This window comes from Argopecten irradians, chromosome 1, assembly GCF_041381155.1.
Source record: "Argopecten irradians isolate NY chromosome 1, Ai_NY, whole genome shotgun sequence".
Taxonomy (NCBI): domain Eukaryota; kingdom Metazoa; phylum Mollusca; class Bivalvia; order Pectinida; family Pectinidae; genus Argopecten; species Argopecten irradians.
The window spans coordinates 30940779-30956441 of NC_091134.1; the positions used below are offsets into that span (position 1 = coordinate 30940779).

Genomic DNA, 15663 nt, shown 5'->3' on the forward strand with positions numbered 1-15663 from the left:
TTTACTTTCAAAATAGACGAGTATCACGCGGCATGCACAGTTGTAGTCGTAGATATTTCACTACAAGGGATTCTTGGATTGGACTTCCTGAAAGATAGCGGAAGTGTAGTGGATGTAGCCAAACAAAAGTTGACCATTGTAGGCCAAGAAAAGTCACTACAGCTTGAAGGGTCACTAGGATGCTTTAGGGTGTGTATGAGTGACACAGTGAGTCTACCCCCAAGGTCTGAAATAATATGTGAAGGCAAGGTCCATTATCAAACTGTCGAACTGTTACCTGAACAGGAATGCATGATAGAGTCCAGCGACAAATTCGTAGCTTCAGGACGGGGTATTGTTGCAAGAACTCTGGTCAGGTCCGGTTCTACTGTTCCCATAAGGCTACTTAACCCTACAACGGATTACCCAACGAATATATACAAACATTCATTTGTGGCAACACTTAGCCCTATTGCGAAAGTGTTGGATACTGTTGACAAGGGAACAGGGAAGCAATGCAATGAGTTACCTAAGCACCTGGAAGATTTGTACAAAAGGACCTCGGAGAATCTCAAAGAATCGGAGAAGGAACAAGCTAGAGCTCTTTTACTGAAATATTCCTCTTTATTTGCAAGCTCAGACAAGGACCTTGGTCGGACAAATGTAATCAAACATACCATTGACACGCAGGATAGGAAACCAGTCAAACAACCACCGCGTCGTCTCCCACACCATGCCTGCGGAGGAAGTAGACAGGGAGGTTGATAGCATGTTGGAGAGAGGTGTAATTTCACCTTCAACCAGTCCCTGGTCATCGGAGTTGTCCTGGTGGAGAAAAGTGATGGTACCATGAGGTTCTGCGTGGATTACAGGTTGCTTAACAAGTTAACAGTCAAAGACGCATACCCTTTACCGAGGGTGGATGACACGCTAGATCGGTTGTCTGGCAGTAAATGGTTCTCAACCATTGACCTGTTCTCAGGCTTTTGGCAAGTGGAGATGGAGCAGGCGGACAAACGAAAACGGCATTTGCAACACGCAAAAGGACTTTACGAATTCAACGTTATGCCCTTCGGTTTATGCAACAGTCCAGCTACGTTTGAAAAGACTGATGGACACGGTTCTATCTGGATTGGCCTGGGACATTTGCCTGGTGTATATTGATGATGTGGTGATCTTTGGGAGAACATTTGAAGAGGCTTTGGAGATACATGGACAGGGTATTCGCGAGAATACAAAAGGCGGGACTAAAATTAAAGGCACAAGAAGTGTCATCCTATTCCAACATAGTGTACATTTCCTTGGATATGTGATATCAGGTGACGGGTGTCTACTGACCCGGACAAGGTAAGGTCGGTCAAGGAATGGCCTATTCCAGTGGACGTCACCGAGGTCAGGTCATTTTTACGGCCTGTGTAGCTATTACAGGCGGTTCATTGAAAGGTTTTCAGTGATAGCAAGACCTCTGATACATCTCACGGAGAAAGGAACCGACTTCGTGTGGACAGAAGACTGTCAAATGGCATTTGACAGCTTAAAGGAACGACTTGCTACGGCACCAATCCTGGCACACCCAAACTTTGCAATGCCATTTATTTTGGACACAGATGCCAGTCAGTTTTGGGATCGGAGCTGTATTGTCACAGACCATAGATGGCAAGGAAAAAGTCATTGCCTACGCAAGCAGGGACGCTTACCAAGGCAGAACGGAAGTACTGCGTGACACGCAAAGAGCTGTTAGCCGTCGTAGTCTTTCTGAAATACTTCAGACATTACCTGTACAAACACAAATGTGTTGTTCGGACAGATCACAGTGCACTCAGGTGGTTATTGGAAACTAAAAACCCTGAAGGACAGGTCGCAAGGTGGATACAGGTGATAAGTTCACAGGACATAGAGATTCGCCATCGCCCTGGTAAACAACATGCAAATGCTGATGCATTGAGCCGGATTCCCTGCAGACAATGTGGCTACCAGCCGAAAATATTGGACAAGGTAAACACTGTGAATGCTAATGGGTCAAACCATGTTAAACAGGAAGAGACTCTGGGAGATCTGCAGGACAAAGACCCTGACATCATGTTAATAAAAACATGGATTAAGGAAGGGAAGCGCCCAAGCTTTGTTAAGGTCAAGGGACAAAGCCGGGTACTCAGGTCTTTGTGGGCACAATGGGATATACTAACTATCAAAAACGGTGTTTTTGTGCAGAGTCTGGAAGGAAAAAAAAGATTCCTCTTATCAAGTGGTGCCCCCCCCGGTACCAATGTCTAGCGGAGGAATATTCCCTCCACCCCCCTGTAGAGGATTGCCCGAATAAAAAAAAAGAGAGAAACATAAAACCTCTGGTCATTTGGGAGTAACCAAGACACTAGGTCGGATTTAGCCAAAAACTTTTATGGCTAGGCTGTATACTACGCGTGCTGCATGCAAAGATGCTCGCCAGTTATGTTCTCGGGGTTGGCTTGTTGTGCGCATTGGTCGCATGGGGAAAGGACAAAGATGAACAGGTCTCCTCAATTGCACAAACTGTGGAGACCGGATATCCGAATGGAAGAGGACCCATAGCAAACCGACATTATGGGCCCCTTAGCCCAGAAACAGGAAAAAGGGAAACAGATATATCCTCGTTCTGTAGCTGAGCTTACTTCTCAAAGTGACCGAAGGACATACCCTATGCATACGATGGTAATCAGCTACCGTGGCGCAAGAGAGAGAGAGTCGAAGAGTCTTTCCCCCCCCCCTTTCCCCATTGCCATTCGGTTGCCTACCTGACACCATACATTCCGGGACCAGGGTAGGCAATATGAGAGCCACCCTCTTGATCATAGAAATGTGCAAGGTTTCTCGGTACTAGGAAATTATACCGCACGGACAGCCGTGAGAGTATCCAACAAAAAAAAAATCTGACGGGGATGGTTGAGCGATTTAAACAAACATTGCAGCAGATGGTTTGAGTGCATATGTCCAAGCTCATCAAAAGATTGGGAGCCATAAGCCATATGTATCTGATGGCAATATCGCCCCTCTGCTATATACGAAACACAGGGGGGCTTCTCTCCACACATGTTAATGTTTGGAAGAGGGAAGTCATCCTCACACCCTTAAGTCTGATCTACGAGTTGCCAGAGGAAGCCAGGGATGTTCTTCGGAGTGAGTGGGCTTGGCAAATTACGTGAAAGGTTGGAAGAGGCACATAGACAAACGCGTGCTTTCACGAAACAGTCCGTACAGAGGCAAAAGCGGTACCATGACTCAAAACTTCAGTGGGATAAGTTTGAACAGGGTGACATGGTGTATGTGTATTTTCCTATGAGGAAAGTGGGTAAATCTCCAAAGCTGATGAGCTTTTGGAAAGGACCATACACTATTGTTTCAAAGTTGTCCGAGGTCACCTACAAGGTTCGCCGTGGCGATGGAAAGATCCTGGGAAGTCCATGTTGATAGACTCAAGAGATGTAAGTCTCAGGGACTAGGGGAACCAGCTGTTGGGACAAGGTTCTGTCCAGGTAGTCAAGATACAGCTGTTGGACAAGGGTTTTGGGAAGGTGATATAATGACAAGTCGGTCATGAGTGACACTGATGAAATCGAGTGTCCAGACAAGGGCGGGGAGTGTTGAAGTTGTCGAGGAATGTACTAGGTCAGGAGAGAAATACTAGGAAACCTGGGTGGCTTTCTGACTCATGTTCTGTAGATAGGTGGCAGGAAGATTGTTAAATACCTGTAACCATAAACCATGTATAATCTGGGTGGGGGGGGAAGGAAATCAATATGTAAACTAATTTCGCTTTCGTATACTTTCAGCGAGGAATGCCAAACACCAAGGTTACAAAGAGGAAACCTGGCATGGCCTGTCCACTGTGCTTCGCAAGGTTTGGAACACAGGAGGCTTGGGAAAACTCATCTGATAATGTGCGGGAAAGAGACCAGGGAGAAGAAGCAGTTTGAGTGCCCACACTGTGACTTCGCCACCGCAAGACAGATCCTGTTAAACCGACATGTGGCACGGAGGCACGGTCCCTCGCCAAAGGACGACACAGGAGATGATAGTGATTGGCTCCGGACGGATCCAGGTTCCATGCCGCAGTTCACGGGTGCTGTAAGTGGAACTGATCATGAGTCAAGGGATCTTGAGATTGGTAGGACTTTCTCGAAGCCCACGCGTCCCCATGCCTGTGTCGGCTCCTAAACGCTGCAAAACCAATGAAGGGGGCGGTTTCTTGCCGAAGGAATCGTTGATTTCTCTCCTCAGTCCGGCTGTGCTAGGGGGAAAAGGATACATTTTGTAGCAGTAGGGGATCGGTAGCATCGGTGTCCGCTCCAGCTGAACCTACACAGGATGGTACCAGGGGTACTGTGGAATAAGTGTATGGAAAGCCAGGGTAATCGACGAAGCATCAGTACTCAGACAACTGCTCAGCCTCGTAGAAGGACCAACAAGGTTACCACCCACCAAGTTTGTGGACGGAATGCAGATTGTGTCAGAGGAAATCACCGAGTGGGACGAGTACGTCGACTAACTGATCAAATTTACAGATTGGATAAAGTGATGGTAATTGCTCTTTGAGTGAAAAAAAAAGAAGAGAAAAGAAACTTGATACCTTTGTTTGTTTTTTATTGTGTATTGGTGAAGTAACCATATGCATGAGATAAAGCTTGGAAACAGATCTTACTTTGTTGAGTTATATATTTTTACCATAAAAAAAAAAAATGCGGGACGCATTTGCTCGGAGGCGTGGGTAATGTGACAGAAATAGGTCGCCCACAGTTAAGTTATTTTGTATATATAGCTGAATGGTTCATTTGAAGACCATAACCTACTTATATCAGCACTGGTTCGGTTGATCAACAATATCAGCTTGGCTTGAGTATAATGCAATGGTGCATTCTGATTGGCTGAAATCTGATTGGTTGATGCTGACTATAAAAGTGGAGAACCCAGCTCCCCAGCATCATTCCTGCTCCAGCTTTTCAAGTGGACACTACTATATATAGCGCTGACGCAATAACAAAGGTAAATCCAGTAATACCCCCAAGGCATACCAGGTGCTAAGAGTACTGAGGATAAGTGTACAGAGTGCACAGGCACAGGGTACATGGTGTAAAGGAGTACAGGGTGCATAGGCACAGGGTACATACCAGTACAGGGTGCACAGGTACAGGGTACAGGGGGTGTGTAAGTGTACAGGGTGCACAGACACAGGGGACATACCAGTGCAGGGTGCACAGGCACATGATACATACCAGTACAGGGTGCACAGGCACAGGGTACAGGGTATAAGGGTACAAGGTGCACGTCACAGAGTACAGGGTGCATAGGTGTACATGGTTAACAGATACAGAGTACACAGCAGTACAGGGTGCATAGGTACAGAGTGCTGGCACAGTGTATAGTAGGCTATTGTTGTTTGATCACTTAGTACATATTTCTTTCTATCTGTATGTTGTTCATTGAGTAACTGTGAGGTACACAGTGCATGTTTCTTTCTTTGTTCACATGTCATAGGGATTTGTTATGTGTTGGTCAAGGTAGACCAGCGGTTCCTTTGTATATATTCGCTACCGCTAACACCCCAACCCAGGAAAAGACCTGGTAGGAAGTACAAATACAGTCACCAGGTAAACAAGTTTCGTGACCGCTGACTGCAGTAGGTTTCTTATACAATATCATGTACATGACATTTCTTATTACAAAATGGAAATACTGTACAAGTAAAGATGATTATGTTTATAGTTTGATTTTGTGGCTGATGTCTCGATGTCTCCTGGTCTGACTTGTCTTATCGGTCAGTACCTCGACTGTACTTAAAATCCGAGTCTTCCGGTGGAAATCCAAGTGGTTGATCCATCATCAGCTGATAGGATTAAACTTAAACTGGATAAACCAAAAGAGTGTCTTAAAGACTTATCTATAGCCACATTAAAACTACTTAGTGAATCACACTCGTTCAACAATATATAGTTACATCATAAAATTATTCTCGCTCATTGTAATATAGAAAAACATCGGTATTATTAGAACGAATAAAAATGATTTACTAAAAACTGCGATCATATAAAAAGAATACCAAAGCATACCGCGAGAACATATTAAGTGTAAGTAATACCAATTATAAATTCATTCTAATGTTCCGTTTTAAAGCAACTATCTGAAGACACGAACATGTTATATGGAATCGATAAGACATCTTTGAAATAAGGTCATGTGGCTGATTTTTCAAATAACCTGTATCGCTACTTATACTTTTGTTTAACATTAGAGTGTTATAAATGATATTTGTGTTATTTTTAGAGTAACACTGTAGATATACAGCACCGATGTGATAAGCCGTCCGCGGGAGATACGAGATAACACCAATAGGTACAGAAATGTAAGGAATACGGCAGACACTTGTTGAAATATGATTGTTTTATCATGGAGTGTTAGAATATATCAGGTCAGTATCTGGTGTGATTCCATCGCTAGATTTACACCTACAAAATGGTAATACTGATATCTACTTTATCTTGGTGCGTGATATAGTCGAACATTGACACCTCCCATGTGACATTTTCGTACTTAAACAGTTTTTAATGTTTATATTGAAAAAAAATCCGTGTGAATTAACATATGACATACGAGACGAAGCTTGAAAGGAGATTGATTGTCTAATGAATTAGATGACGTTTTTTATTTAGCAGATTCTACTATCTAATGACACAATACACTAATAGACGTTAGAATTTTTTTTTTACGAAAACAGCTGTTAGCAATTAATTTGATTTTATTTTTTTCAACAAATGCAAACAAAATTAAAAAAATAAAACTACAAAATATCTTCCCAAGCGGGGAATCGAACCCCGGCCGCCGCGGTGAGAGCGCGGAATCCTAACCACTAGACCACTTGGGACATACGCAATACAAGGTGACTACACTTGTTCTTTTCATGTAACCAAAAGTTAGTATGCTAGGTTTTGGCTAACTAGATGTTAACAAATATTTTCTGTGTCATTGATAATGCAGCGTTATTTTAAGTCATTTGTTACTGTAAATAATAATAATGCATATAAACGTACATCAACTTGCTCCATCTAAATATAGACCGCAGGGATACAGAAGGGAGGGTCTAGGACTACTGTTTACATGTTTACTAGCCTAAATCTGAACGAAGTGTAATTGCAATTCATTCTCAAATAAATTTAATACGTGGATATACAATTTTGAAGAGTATATATTTTGAATATTATATATGGATTCAGTTTATATATTTGACCGATTTTTTCTTTCGTATAGAAAGTATTTATATATATAATATATAGGCCCTATTTATAAAAAACGATAAAAATGCATTCGCACGCGAGGAGTCGAACCCCTGTCGCCGCGATGAGAGCACGGACTCATGCCCACTTGACCAATAAAAGGTATTTCAACTGTACTCGTCCGATTATTATTTTTAAATTAAGATTTTTCTTAATAATGAGCATTAAATTGTAGATCAAGTATATATATTTTACCGACTTTATCTTCAACAATTGTTTTTGTCCGCTAAACATGCCAATCGACTGTTAAACTGTTATTCTGCCTAGAAATATGCATGTATAGGCGTGCTTATAGGAATACCACCGTTTATGTACAAATGTACAATGTAAGCTTAGTTAATTTCTGTTTTGAAATATTGGGTAGACTGCGTTATATCCAACAATGTGTAATGAATGTTGTAATACGTAATACAGACTGGCTAATAAACTGCAATCACTAACTATATCACTGGAACCGTACAGAACACCGTTAGATTGAAGCTTTATAAACACAACTCTTGTTTGTAGACAAAAGTCTATTTACTTATGATATATACTGGTTCTTGATGATAATCACATAAAACGAGTATTGTTTTAACATAACGCCCACCATCCTCGATACTCCAGGGGTTCCGATCACTTACGATCTCTACACCCCTGGACTATCTTGTAGTAAAACTGGAGGCAACATAACAGAACAGGTAATTTAGTCCTTTGATGTACATCAAAAGAGCCGTATAACGGTACACTGTGGTTGACTGTGTGGCTTTGAAGTTGGGCGTCGCTCTCTCTGTAGTCTTCGAAGGAAATCTTTGAAGGTCTGTGATTGGTTCAGATCTGTTCACCTGAGCTGCCTTCATTTTTACTATGAGATAGTCCAGGGGTGTAGAGATCGTAAGTGATCGGAACCCCTGGAGAATCGAGGATAAACGCCCACGTACATAGCATGTATTGTACTCTGCGGTGGAATTTATTTTCTTTTATTCCAAGCAAAAATAACACACATTTCAATGACGAAAGGAATTAAGGACGGACATTTGGAATCAGAATCGTTTCCAGTTTGTCAGACTTTATTTTCTATAATCAACAATTCAACACTTTATGTCCGGCGCTACACTTACTCGCCAACATTATGCACAAGCAGTTATCTCCGACAATTACATTTGATTTCTCTTTGATTTGAAATAAATTGCTATTTAGAGCTGTTTGACACCTATCGACTTACTCGAATCAGAGAGGTCTCTTCTCTAAGGAATGATGTTAAATGTTTACGTCACAGTTTGTCTGTCAATAAAGATAAGTTTCATTGGTCTGCCAAAGGTCGACGTCATAACAGGTATGTACGTTAAAATAGCTATAGATAACTTGTTTGTCCATGGAGGTGTTACTAATCACCAACACTGATTGTTGCAGATAGTTCTGGGTCGAAGAATACATCCCCAGTATCTCGCAGACAAGTGCTACTGATTCATACTAAATTCCAATAGTGCATTATGCAGTAGTTTTATATCTTAGTGGGTAGGACGATAAAATTATAACAATGCATAATTGTAAAAGGCGTCTAAATTTAGGATATTATCTTTTGTCTAGAGTCTCCCTTAATACCACCTTACTGTCGAGTTGAGCGCTTGTCGTCCCTGTGAGGAAAGCTTTGGGATCTGTAACTAGGCCAAGACACACCTTAGTCTGTAAAAGTGGTAGTTTCTTGCCCCTGTTTAGCGCTCAGTATTGAGGGAGTGGGACGACTGGTTTGCCTGTTGTCAGTATTATGTGGGGCATTAGTCGGTGTATACGAGTTCAACTATTACAAAGATGCACACCACAACATTAACATACTCGGTTTCTTAAAACGCACACGCACTTCACATACTCAAACACTGCATACACGAGAGGCAGTCATCAATTAACCTAATAAACAAGACCAAAACATTGCAATCACGGGAGACGGTCTTTAATCAACAGCCTAAGCTGTTATTAGGACGTAAAGCCAATTTAAACAACAAACTTTTTAATTTTCTATGGCAACACTTTACCTTACTCTCTCCTTAAAATCTTAAAAAAGCAACGTATACCGTTCTCAAAAACTTTAGATACAGTAAAATGATAGTTCAGGCTCCAGTCTCTTTGGAGGCGTGGGTTAGAATCCCACCGTTGCCAACAAATATACGCGCAAAGGCAGGACCAAAACACGCACCCAAGAGCAGGCCGCGCTCGACGTTGCGATACGCAGATACCACTATGAAATAACGTTTTGAGCGATATTTAATCGCGTTACGCCAACGCTTACCAGGCTAAGGATAGAAGTTGATGACTCTTCAATGGTTATGTATCACAAGCGGTTAATGTATGTGTTGGGTTTTGTATGTGCGAATTTGTTGAACTTCTTCGCCAGGACGCAACATTTTGCATGAAGATAATAAACATAACCCATCAAAAAGCTGGCATCAACCCGGTTTTTAGGTCACCTGAGACGAAGTCTCAAGTGACCTATTCTAATCGCCTTTTGTCCGTCGTCGTGCGTCGTGCGTCGTGCGTCGTCCGTCGTCCGTCGTGCGTCGTCCGTCGTATGTCCGTTAACAATTTACATTTTCGACTTCTCCTCTAAAACTGCTGAAGCAATTTCAATGAAATTTTGCACAAACCTTCTAAGGCATAAGGCCAATCAAAATTGTGAATTATATGGTCCCCACCCCCCAGGGGGCTGTGGGAGGGGCCAAAAGGGGTAAAATTGAGTAAAATTTCAAAAATCTTCTTCTCTACTCACAGATGTGGTAGAATCAAATACTCTTCATAGATAGAAAGGTCTTAAGGTCCTTTACAAAAATTGTGAATTATATGACCCTGGGGTCTCGCGTTTCCCCCTGGGGAGGGGGTCAAGTTTACTATAGTTTATATAGGGAAAACACATTTATGAGCATGTTTTGCTCAATTTTCATTGGGAACGACTCAAACTTGGTTAGAATTATTAGCCTGAGATAGCATTTTAATATCATATCCACATTGGTCCTGGCCGACCCCCTAGGGGCAGAGGGGTGGGGCTAAAAAAGGGTCAAATAGGCTAAAACTTCAAAAATCTTCTTCTGAAATTCTGGAAATGGTAGAATCAAATACTTTTCATAAATAGAAAGGTCTTAAGGTCCTTTACAAAAATTGTGAATTATATGACCCTGGGGTCTCATGTTTCCCCCTGGGGAGGGGGATCAAGTTTACTATAGATTATATAGGGAAAACACATTTATGAGCATTTTTTGCTCAATTTTCATTGGAAACGAGTCAAACTTGGTTAGAATTATTAGCCTGAGATAGCATTTTAATATCATATCCACATTGGTCCTGGCCGACCCCCTGGGGGCAGAGGGGCGGGGCTAAAAAAAGGGTCAAATAGGCTAAAACTTCAAAAATCTTCTTCTGAAATTCTGGAAATGGTAGAATCAAATACTTTTCATAAATAGAAAGGTCTTAAGGTCCTTTACAAAATTTGTGAATTATATGACCCTAGGGTCTCGCGTTTCCCCTTGGGGAGGGGGTCAAGTTTACTATAGTTTATATAGGAAAAACACATTAATGAGCATTTTTTGCTCAATTTCCATAGGAAATGAGTCAAACTTGGTTAGAATTATTAGCCTGAGATAGCATTTTAATATCATATCCACATTGGTCCTGGCCGATCCCCTGGGGGCAGAGGGCGGGGCAAAAAAAGGGTCAAATAGGCTAAAACTTCAAAAATCTTCTAAAATTCTGGATATAGTGGAATCAAATAATTATAGATGGAAAGGTCTTAAGGTGTATTATAAAAATTTTGAATTATATGACCTTGGGGTCTCACGTTACCCTCCGGGGAGGGGGTCAAGTTTACTTTAGTTTTTATATAGGAAAAAACATATTTGTGAACATCAAAAAGCTGGCATCAACCCGGTTTTTCAATTAGCTGTCATATATAACACTGTGGAGCGGTTGGATTTTATCCTCACTCTGCCTAAATTTCACTTTTCATTTGAAATAAAATAGGAATGCTCCAATAAGTACCAAACGTTAATTGTATAAATACATATACACTAATATGCCACTATAACTTGAAGTAGATTTAGTTGCAGCTACTGTCAACCTTTTGGATGGATAGAGTGCGCTGTTTGGTGTCTTTGGTGGCCTAATCATCCAAAAAGTTTTAGTTTTTCAATTGGGAAACATTCCAAGGTTACCTTTCGTTACAAGATGTTTTCATAATTAACGCATAACGGACAATGTGCATTCTGAAGCAACATTTCTTTATAAAGTTATATTACAAGTAAAGAAAGTTTTCTACCATAAATGCTGATAAGCTGTCTCTAAGCTATGCCAATATTATCGTTTAGCATCGATATGTATATCTACGAGGAACAAACGAATATCGATCCAACAATACGATTGTAGAAGCTCAAAGACAAAAATTAGCCAAATTACTTAAAAAATAATAATAATAAAATAAAAAATGTACGGAAATTAATAAAAAGTACAAAGACAATGATGATGGAGTTCAGGAAGCAAAAGCGCACTCTGTCTCTTTTTATAACCGTTTTAGTCAAATCAGCGTCAAACCACAATGTAAAACAAGAATCATAAGTCAATGGGACTATAAAAACACGGAAAAAATATTTCACAAGCGGGGAATCAAACCCCGGCCGCCACGGTGAGAGCGCGGAATCCTTTTTTTTTTTTTTTTTCCAAGGATAAAAATAATTTTATTTTTCCCGTCAATAGGGCCCCGGGGGTTGGGTCCCCCGAGGTTCCTCACAAAACAAACAAATAAAAATAATCATAAAAACATCTGCACTAATACTGTAAATACAGGCAATACATAATCATAGGACTCACAACTTCGTAAATAGTTTTAAAAAATAATTTGAATATCACAGTCGTCTAGTACGATAATATCATTTGAAGAGATGAAATACTTTATGAAAAAAGCTCTTTTATGCGTACTTATAAAATAATGAAAAATATATCGAACAAAACGTTTGAACGTGAATTTGAAAAAATTGATAATATCCACATTTCCTTCATTGCACATGACAATATTCCTTCTTTTAAAAACACAAAATCGGGCAACACTTAAGGTAAAGTTAACTACATGATGATTTACATTCTTCCACTTCTCATAAAATCCAAGCAATATCAAACGATGCCAGTCTATACCATTTCTGTTTTCATCACTAGTACCAGAAAAAAACTTTTTGACAAAATCATTAAAAAACACATAAAATTCATTTAATTTGGGACAATCTAAAAACAAGTGCCATAACGTTTCCGTTGCCTGTTTACAGACAGGACATACATTCGTATCCGAAATTCCACATCTAAATAATTTGTCGCGTGTGAATATAGAATTATGAGCAACCTTAAAATGCACTTCCGCTACTTCGACTGGATAATTTGGGGCATGGATTATACTAAATACGCGCTCGACCTGATTATCCGGAAACCTACTTCCCCAAAACTGTAGGGCAACAGGTGCAACGAATGTCCCACTCAACAGTACCGCATAAATATCACGTGTGGATCGTGGTGACACGCGCGTGCCGTCAGGCCTTTGTAGCGTAACAACGGGATCTACGGCACATGTTTTTTCATAACAGTAATTGAGAATACTTGTACTTATGGGACTATAAAAACATGGAAAAAATATTTCCCAAGCGGGGAATCGAACCCCGGCCGCCGCGGTGAGAGCGCGGAATCCTAACCACTAGACCACTTGGGACATACATGTACGATTGCGAAGCGAGTAAACGTGTTGGGTTCATGTAACCAAAAGTTAGTATGATCTAGGCTAGCAGAACCTTGTAGCCAGTAGCCTACCTTCACATTTACAACAGGCGTTACTGTTTAAAAATAAATAACAATAAAAAATCCATCTTTCCATACAAAAACATACCTAAACTTATATATATATATATACTTATACTCCGTCTAAATATAGACCACAGGGACTTGTAATAGGGAAGGGAGGGGTCTGCTGTGTATATAACTATATAATGGCTGAACGAAGCATACCGGTTTCTATCGAATATGTACATATTTACTACCAGGAAAATCTATATTCTCAAATCAATTTGATATAAGGAAAACACAATTTCGAAGAGTATATATTTATATATGATTCCACTTAATTGGTTGTTTGTTTGCTTGATTAATTAACGTCCTATTAACAGCTATGGCCATGTAAGGACGGCCTCCCATGTATGCGGTGTGTTGCGTGTGTGTTGTGCGAGGTGCATGTTATGGGAGGCTGCGGTATGTTCATGTTGTGTCTTCTTGTATAGTAGAACTGTTGCCCTTTTTATAGTGCTATATCACTGAAGCATATTTGATTCATTTTTATTTTAATATTAACCTTAACATATAGAAGGTTACTTAAAAAAATAATAATGCATTCCTAATCGAGCACTCGAACCCTGGAAATACACGAAAAACTAATAAGTTTCGGAAGAGAAAGCGTCCTCTGTACTCTCCTGCGTCAGCGCTAAACGTGCATGGTTTAGTCAAATCAGAGTCAAACCACAACGTAAAACAAAAATAAAAAGAAAACGTCACCAGAAGACTGACCTGGTATCCCAAACAGAAACATAGTACAGAAAAATAAGAGAATGGCATCGACCGTTAAACATTTCACCTGTCTTCTCAAAACTGATATTTGTTAAACTTCTCAAATAGATAATCATGGCATCAAAAACATTTTGTTTAACACTTTCTTTGCGCGTTGTATATGTTGTTACATTCATCAATAGGTTCGAATTTCAGTAACTATATGAGCTGATAGTTTTCCCAGTTCACTGCCGATGTTCCACTCTTTAGAGTTACTTATCCTCCCCCTTATTTCTGTGTTAACATCTGTAACTTAATGAATGGAATGCCATAGTAATCAGTTTTAACAAAATGGTCCGTCTGCGATAGCATGCATACACTAACACATTAACCCAACTAATAACGAAACCAATGCAATACCAAAATTACCATAATTACCCTAGTAATATTAACCTCGACTGTTTTTTCATATCTATTTACATAAGAACATCGTGTATCAGTTTAATGCCGTACTAATTGATTACAAGTTCGCAGTAAGCCGTCTGTTTATCCCCCAACATTAATTCAATTTGTACGGATTAAGATTTGGCGCCAAAACAGCAGGTTTGATGATGCTGGAGAAGCCGAAGTGAGTCAGAGGGCGATGAATAGTGTCTTGGGTTACAGCCAATCCAGGTTTAACTCTATCTCGTCTCTTCATCAAAGAGAAAAATAACAACCCATCAACAAAACGCTTTGTCAGTTTGTCTTAATTCAACAAATAAGTTCAAACATAGCGTCATAATTTCTTAGAGTTGTTCCACCGAAATTAAGCATTGTTTTGCTGTCACTGTTATCTTTAAAAACAGTTGTTAGATTTACAAATTGTCAATCTTTTTTATATCATCAAAAATTTCCGTTGAAAAGAAAACACTGAGCTAGAGTAACCGAAGAAAGAATTATATTTTGATTATTCATTTTATGGGTTTGACAGCTAAAAATTATACAGATCGCGAGAAAACTAACCAGTCGTTTGGCAATAGCAATCAGGCCCTGTCATATTCCCGACATTATCTGTGGTTATATATTCACCAGATTCGCTCACTCCTGCTGTTTCTTTCATTGATAAATCCTCTTCGATCTTCTTTCGAACCTCTTATCACCAGTTGGCCGGAAATGACGTAGAAACTTTTGACTGAGGCCGACTCTGCGGTCAATTGTCAATCATTTCAATCAGATAATGGTTTCCACAACACCCGTATCAAGATTATGGCGTAAACAAGATGTGTCTTAAAGTAAAAATAATCCAATTCATTTTTGTGAAAATACTTGAAACAGCCATGCAATCACAAAAAAGTAATGTTGCTCCTGAAATAAGCATGAGCTAATTAAATAAAGAGTTCTTCTTTGGTAGTGAGAAACTGGAAACAGAAAATGTAAAGACATAAAAGCATAAAAGAGCAATTTTGTCTCCATTATAGTATAACGTTTCATTGAAAAAGCCCGCTGAAATGTTCAGACTGAAAGCAAAATATATCAGTTCTGACGCCATTTTTGATCTCTCCAAGATTCAACCTACATGCTACCTTTTTGATTTACTCTACACAATCTTAGAATGTTTATGATATCGATCCATGATTTTATCGTACAAACCAAGAGATTTTGTATGCAATAAGATCTTGGATTGATCGATATCAGCATACTGATATTGCTTCAACATTTTCTTTTGGAAAACACATATTCTGATGATTATTGGAAATATCAAAATTATAAAGCAATTGTTAACAACATCATGTAAGTTGTAGCCAAATGAAAGTTGTTCAGTTTGTATTATTTTCTGATCGACACTTTATTGTCCAAAATATGT

The 15663-nt window shown here is 39.9% G+C and overlaps 1 protein-coding gene and 2 non-coding genes across 3 annotated transcripts; 1 reads left to right on the forward strand and 2 right to left on the reverse strand.

The window, feature by feature from the left end:
- Nucleotides 1–1632: 1632 nt before the first annotated feature.
- LOC138322203 (uncharacterized) lies at nt 1633–3889 on the forward strand. Its single transcript, XM_069266276.1, has 3 exons — nt 1633–2127; nt 3109–3418; nt 3786–3889. Exons 1-3 carry the CDS (start codon nt 1633–1635, stop codon nt 3887–3889), a joined length of 909 nt encoding a protein of 302 aa, XP_069122377.1.
- A 2910-nt stretch (nt 3890–6799) lies between these two features.
- Nucleotides 6800–6871, reverse strand: Trnae-cuc (transfer RNA glutamic acid (anticodon CUC)). Its single transcript has one exon. It is a non-coding gene; the product is annotated as a tRNA-Glu (tRNA).
- Nucleotides 6872–12921: 6050 nt separating this feature from the next.
- Nucleotides 12922–12993, reverse strand: Trnae-cuc (transfer RNA glutamic acid (anticodon CUC)). Its single transcript has one exon. It is a non-coding gene; the product is annotated as a tRNA-Glu (tRNA).
- Nucleotides 12994–15663: the final 2670 nt, after the last annotated feature.

Bases quoted from the DNA above. Each gene is read 5' to 3' on its own strand.
- LOC138322203 (XM_069266276.1), top strand. From the start codon at position 1,633: ATGGCAAGGAAAAAGTCATTGCCTACGCAAGCAGGGACGCTTACCAAG. The intron at 2,128-3,108 runs GTACTCAGGTCT...ACGAGTTGCCAG, and splicing joins AGGTCAAGGGACAAAGCCGG to AGGAAGCCAGGGATGTTCTT. The intron at 3,419-3,785 runs GTTGATAGACTC...GTATACTTTCAG, and splicing joins AAAGATCCTGGGAAGTCCAT to CGAGGAATGCCAAACACCAA.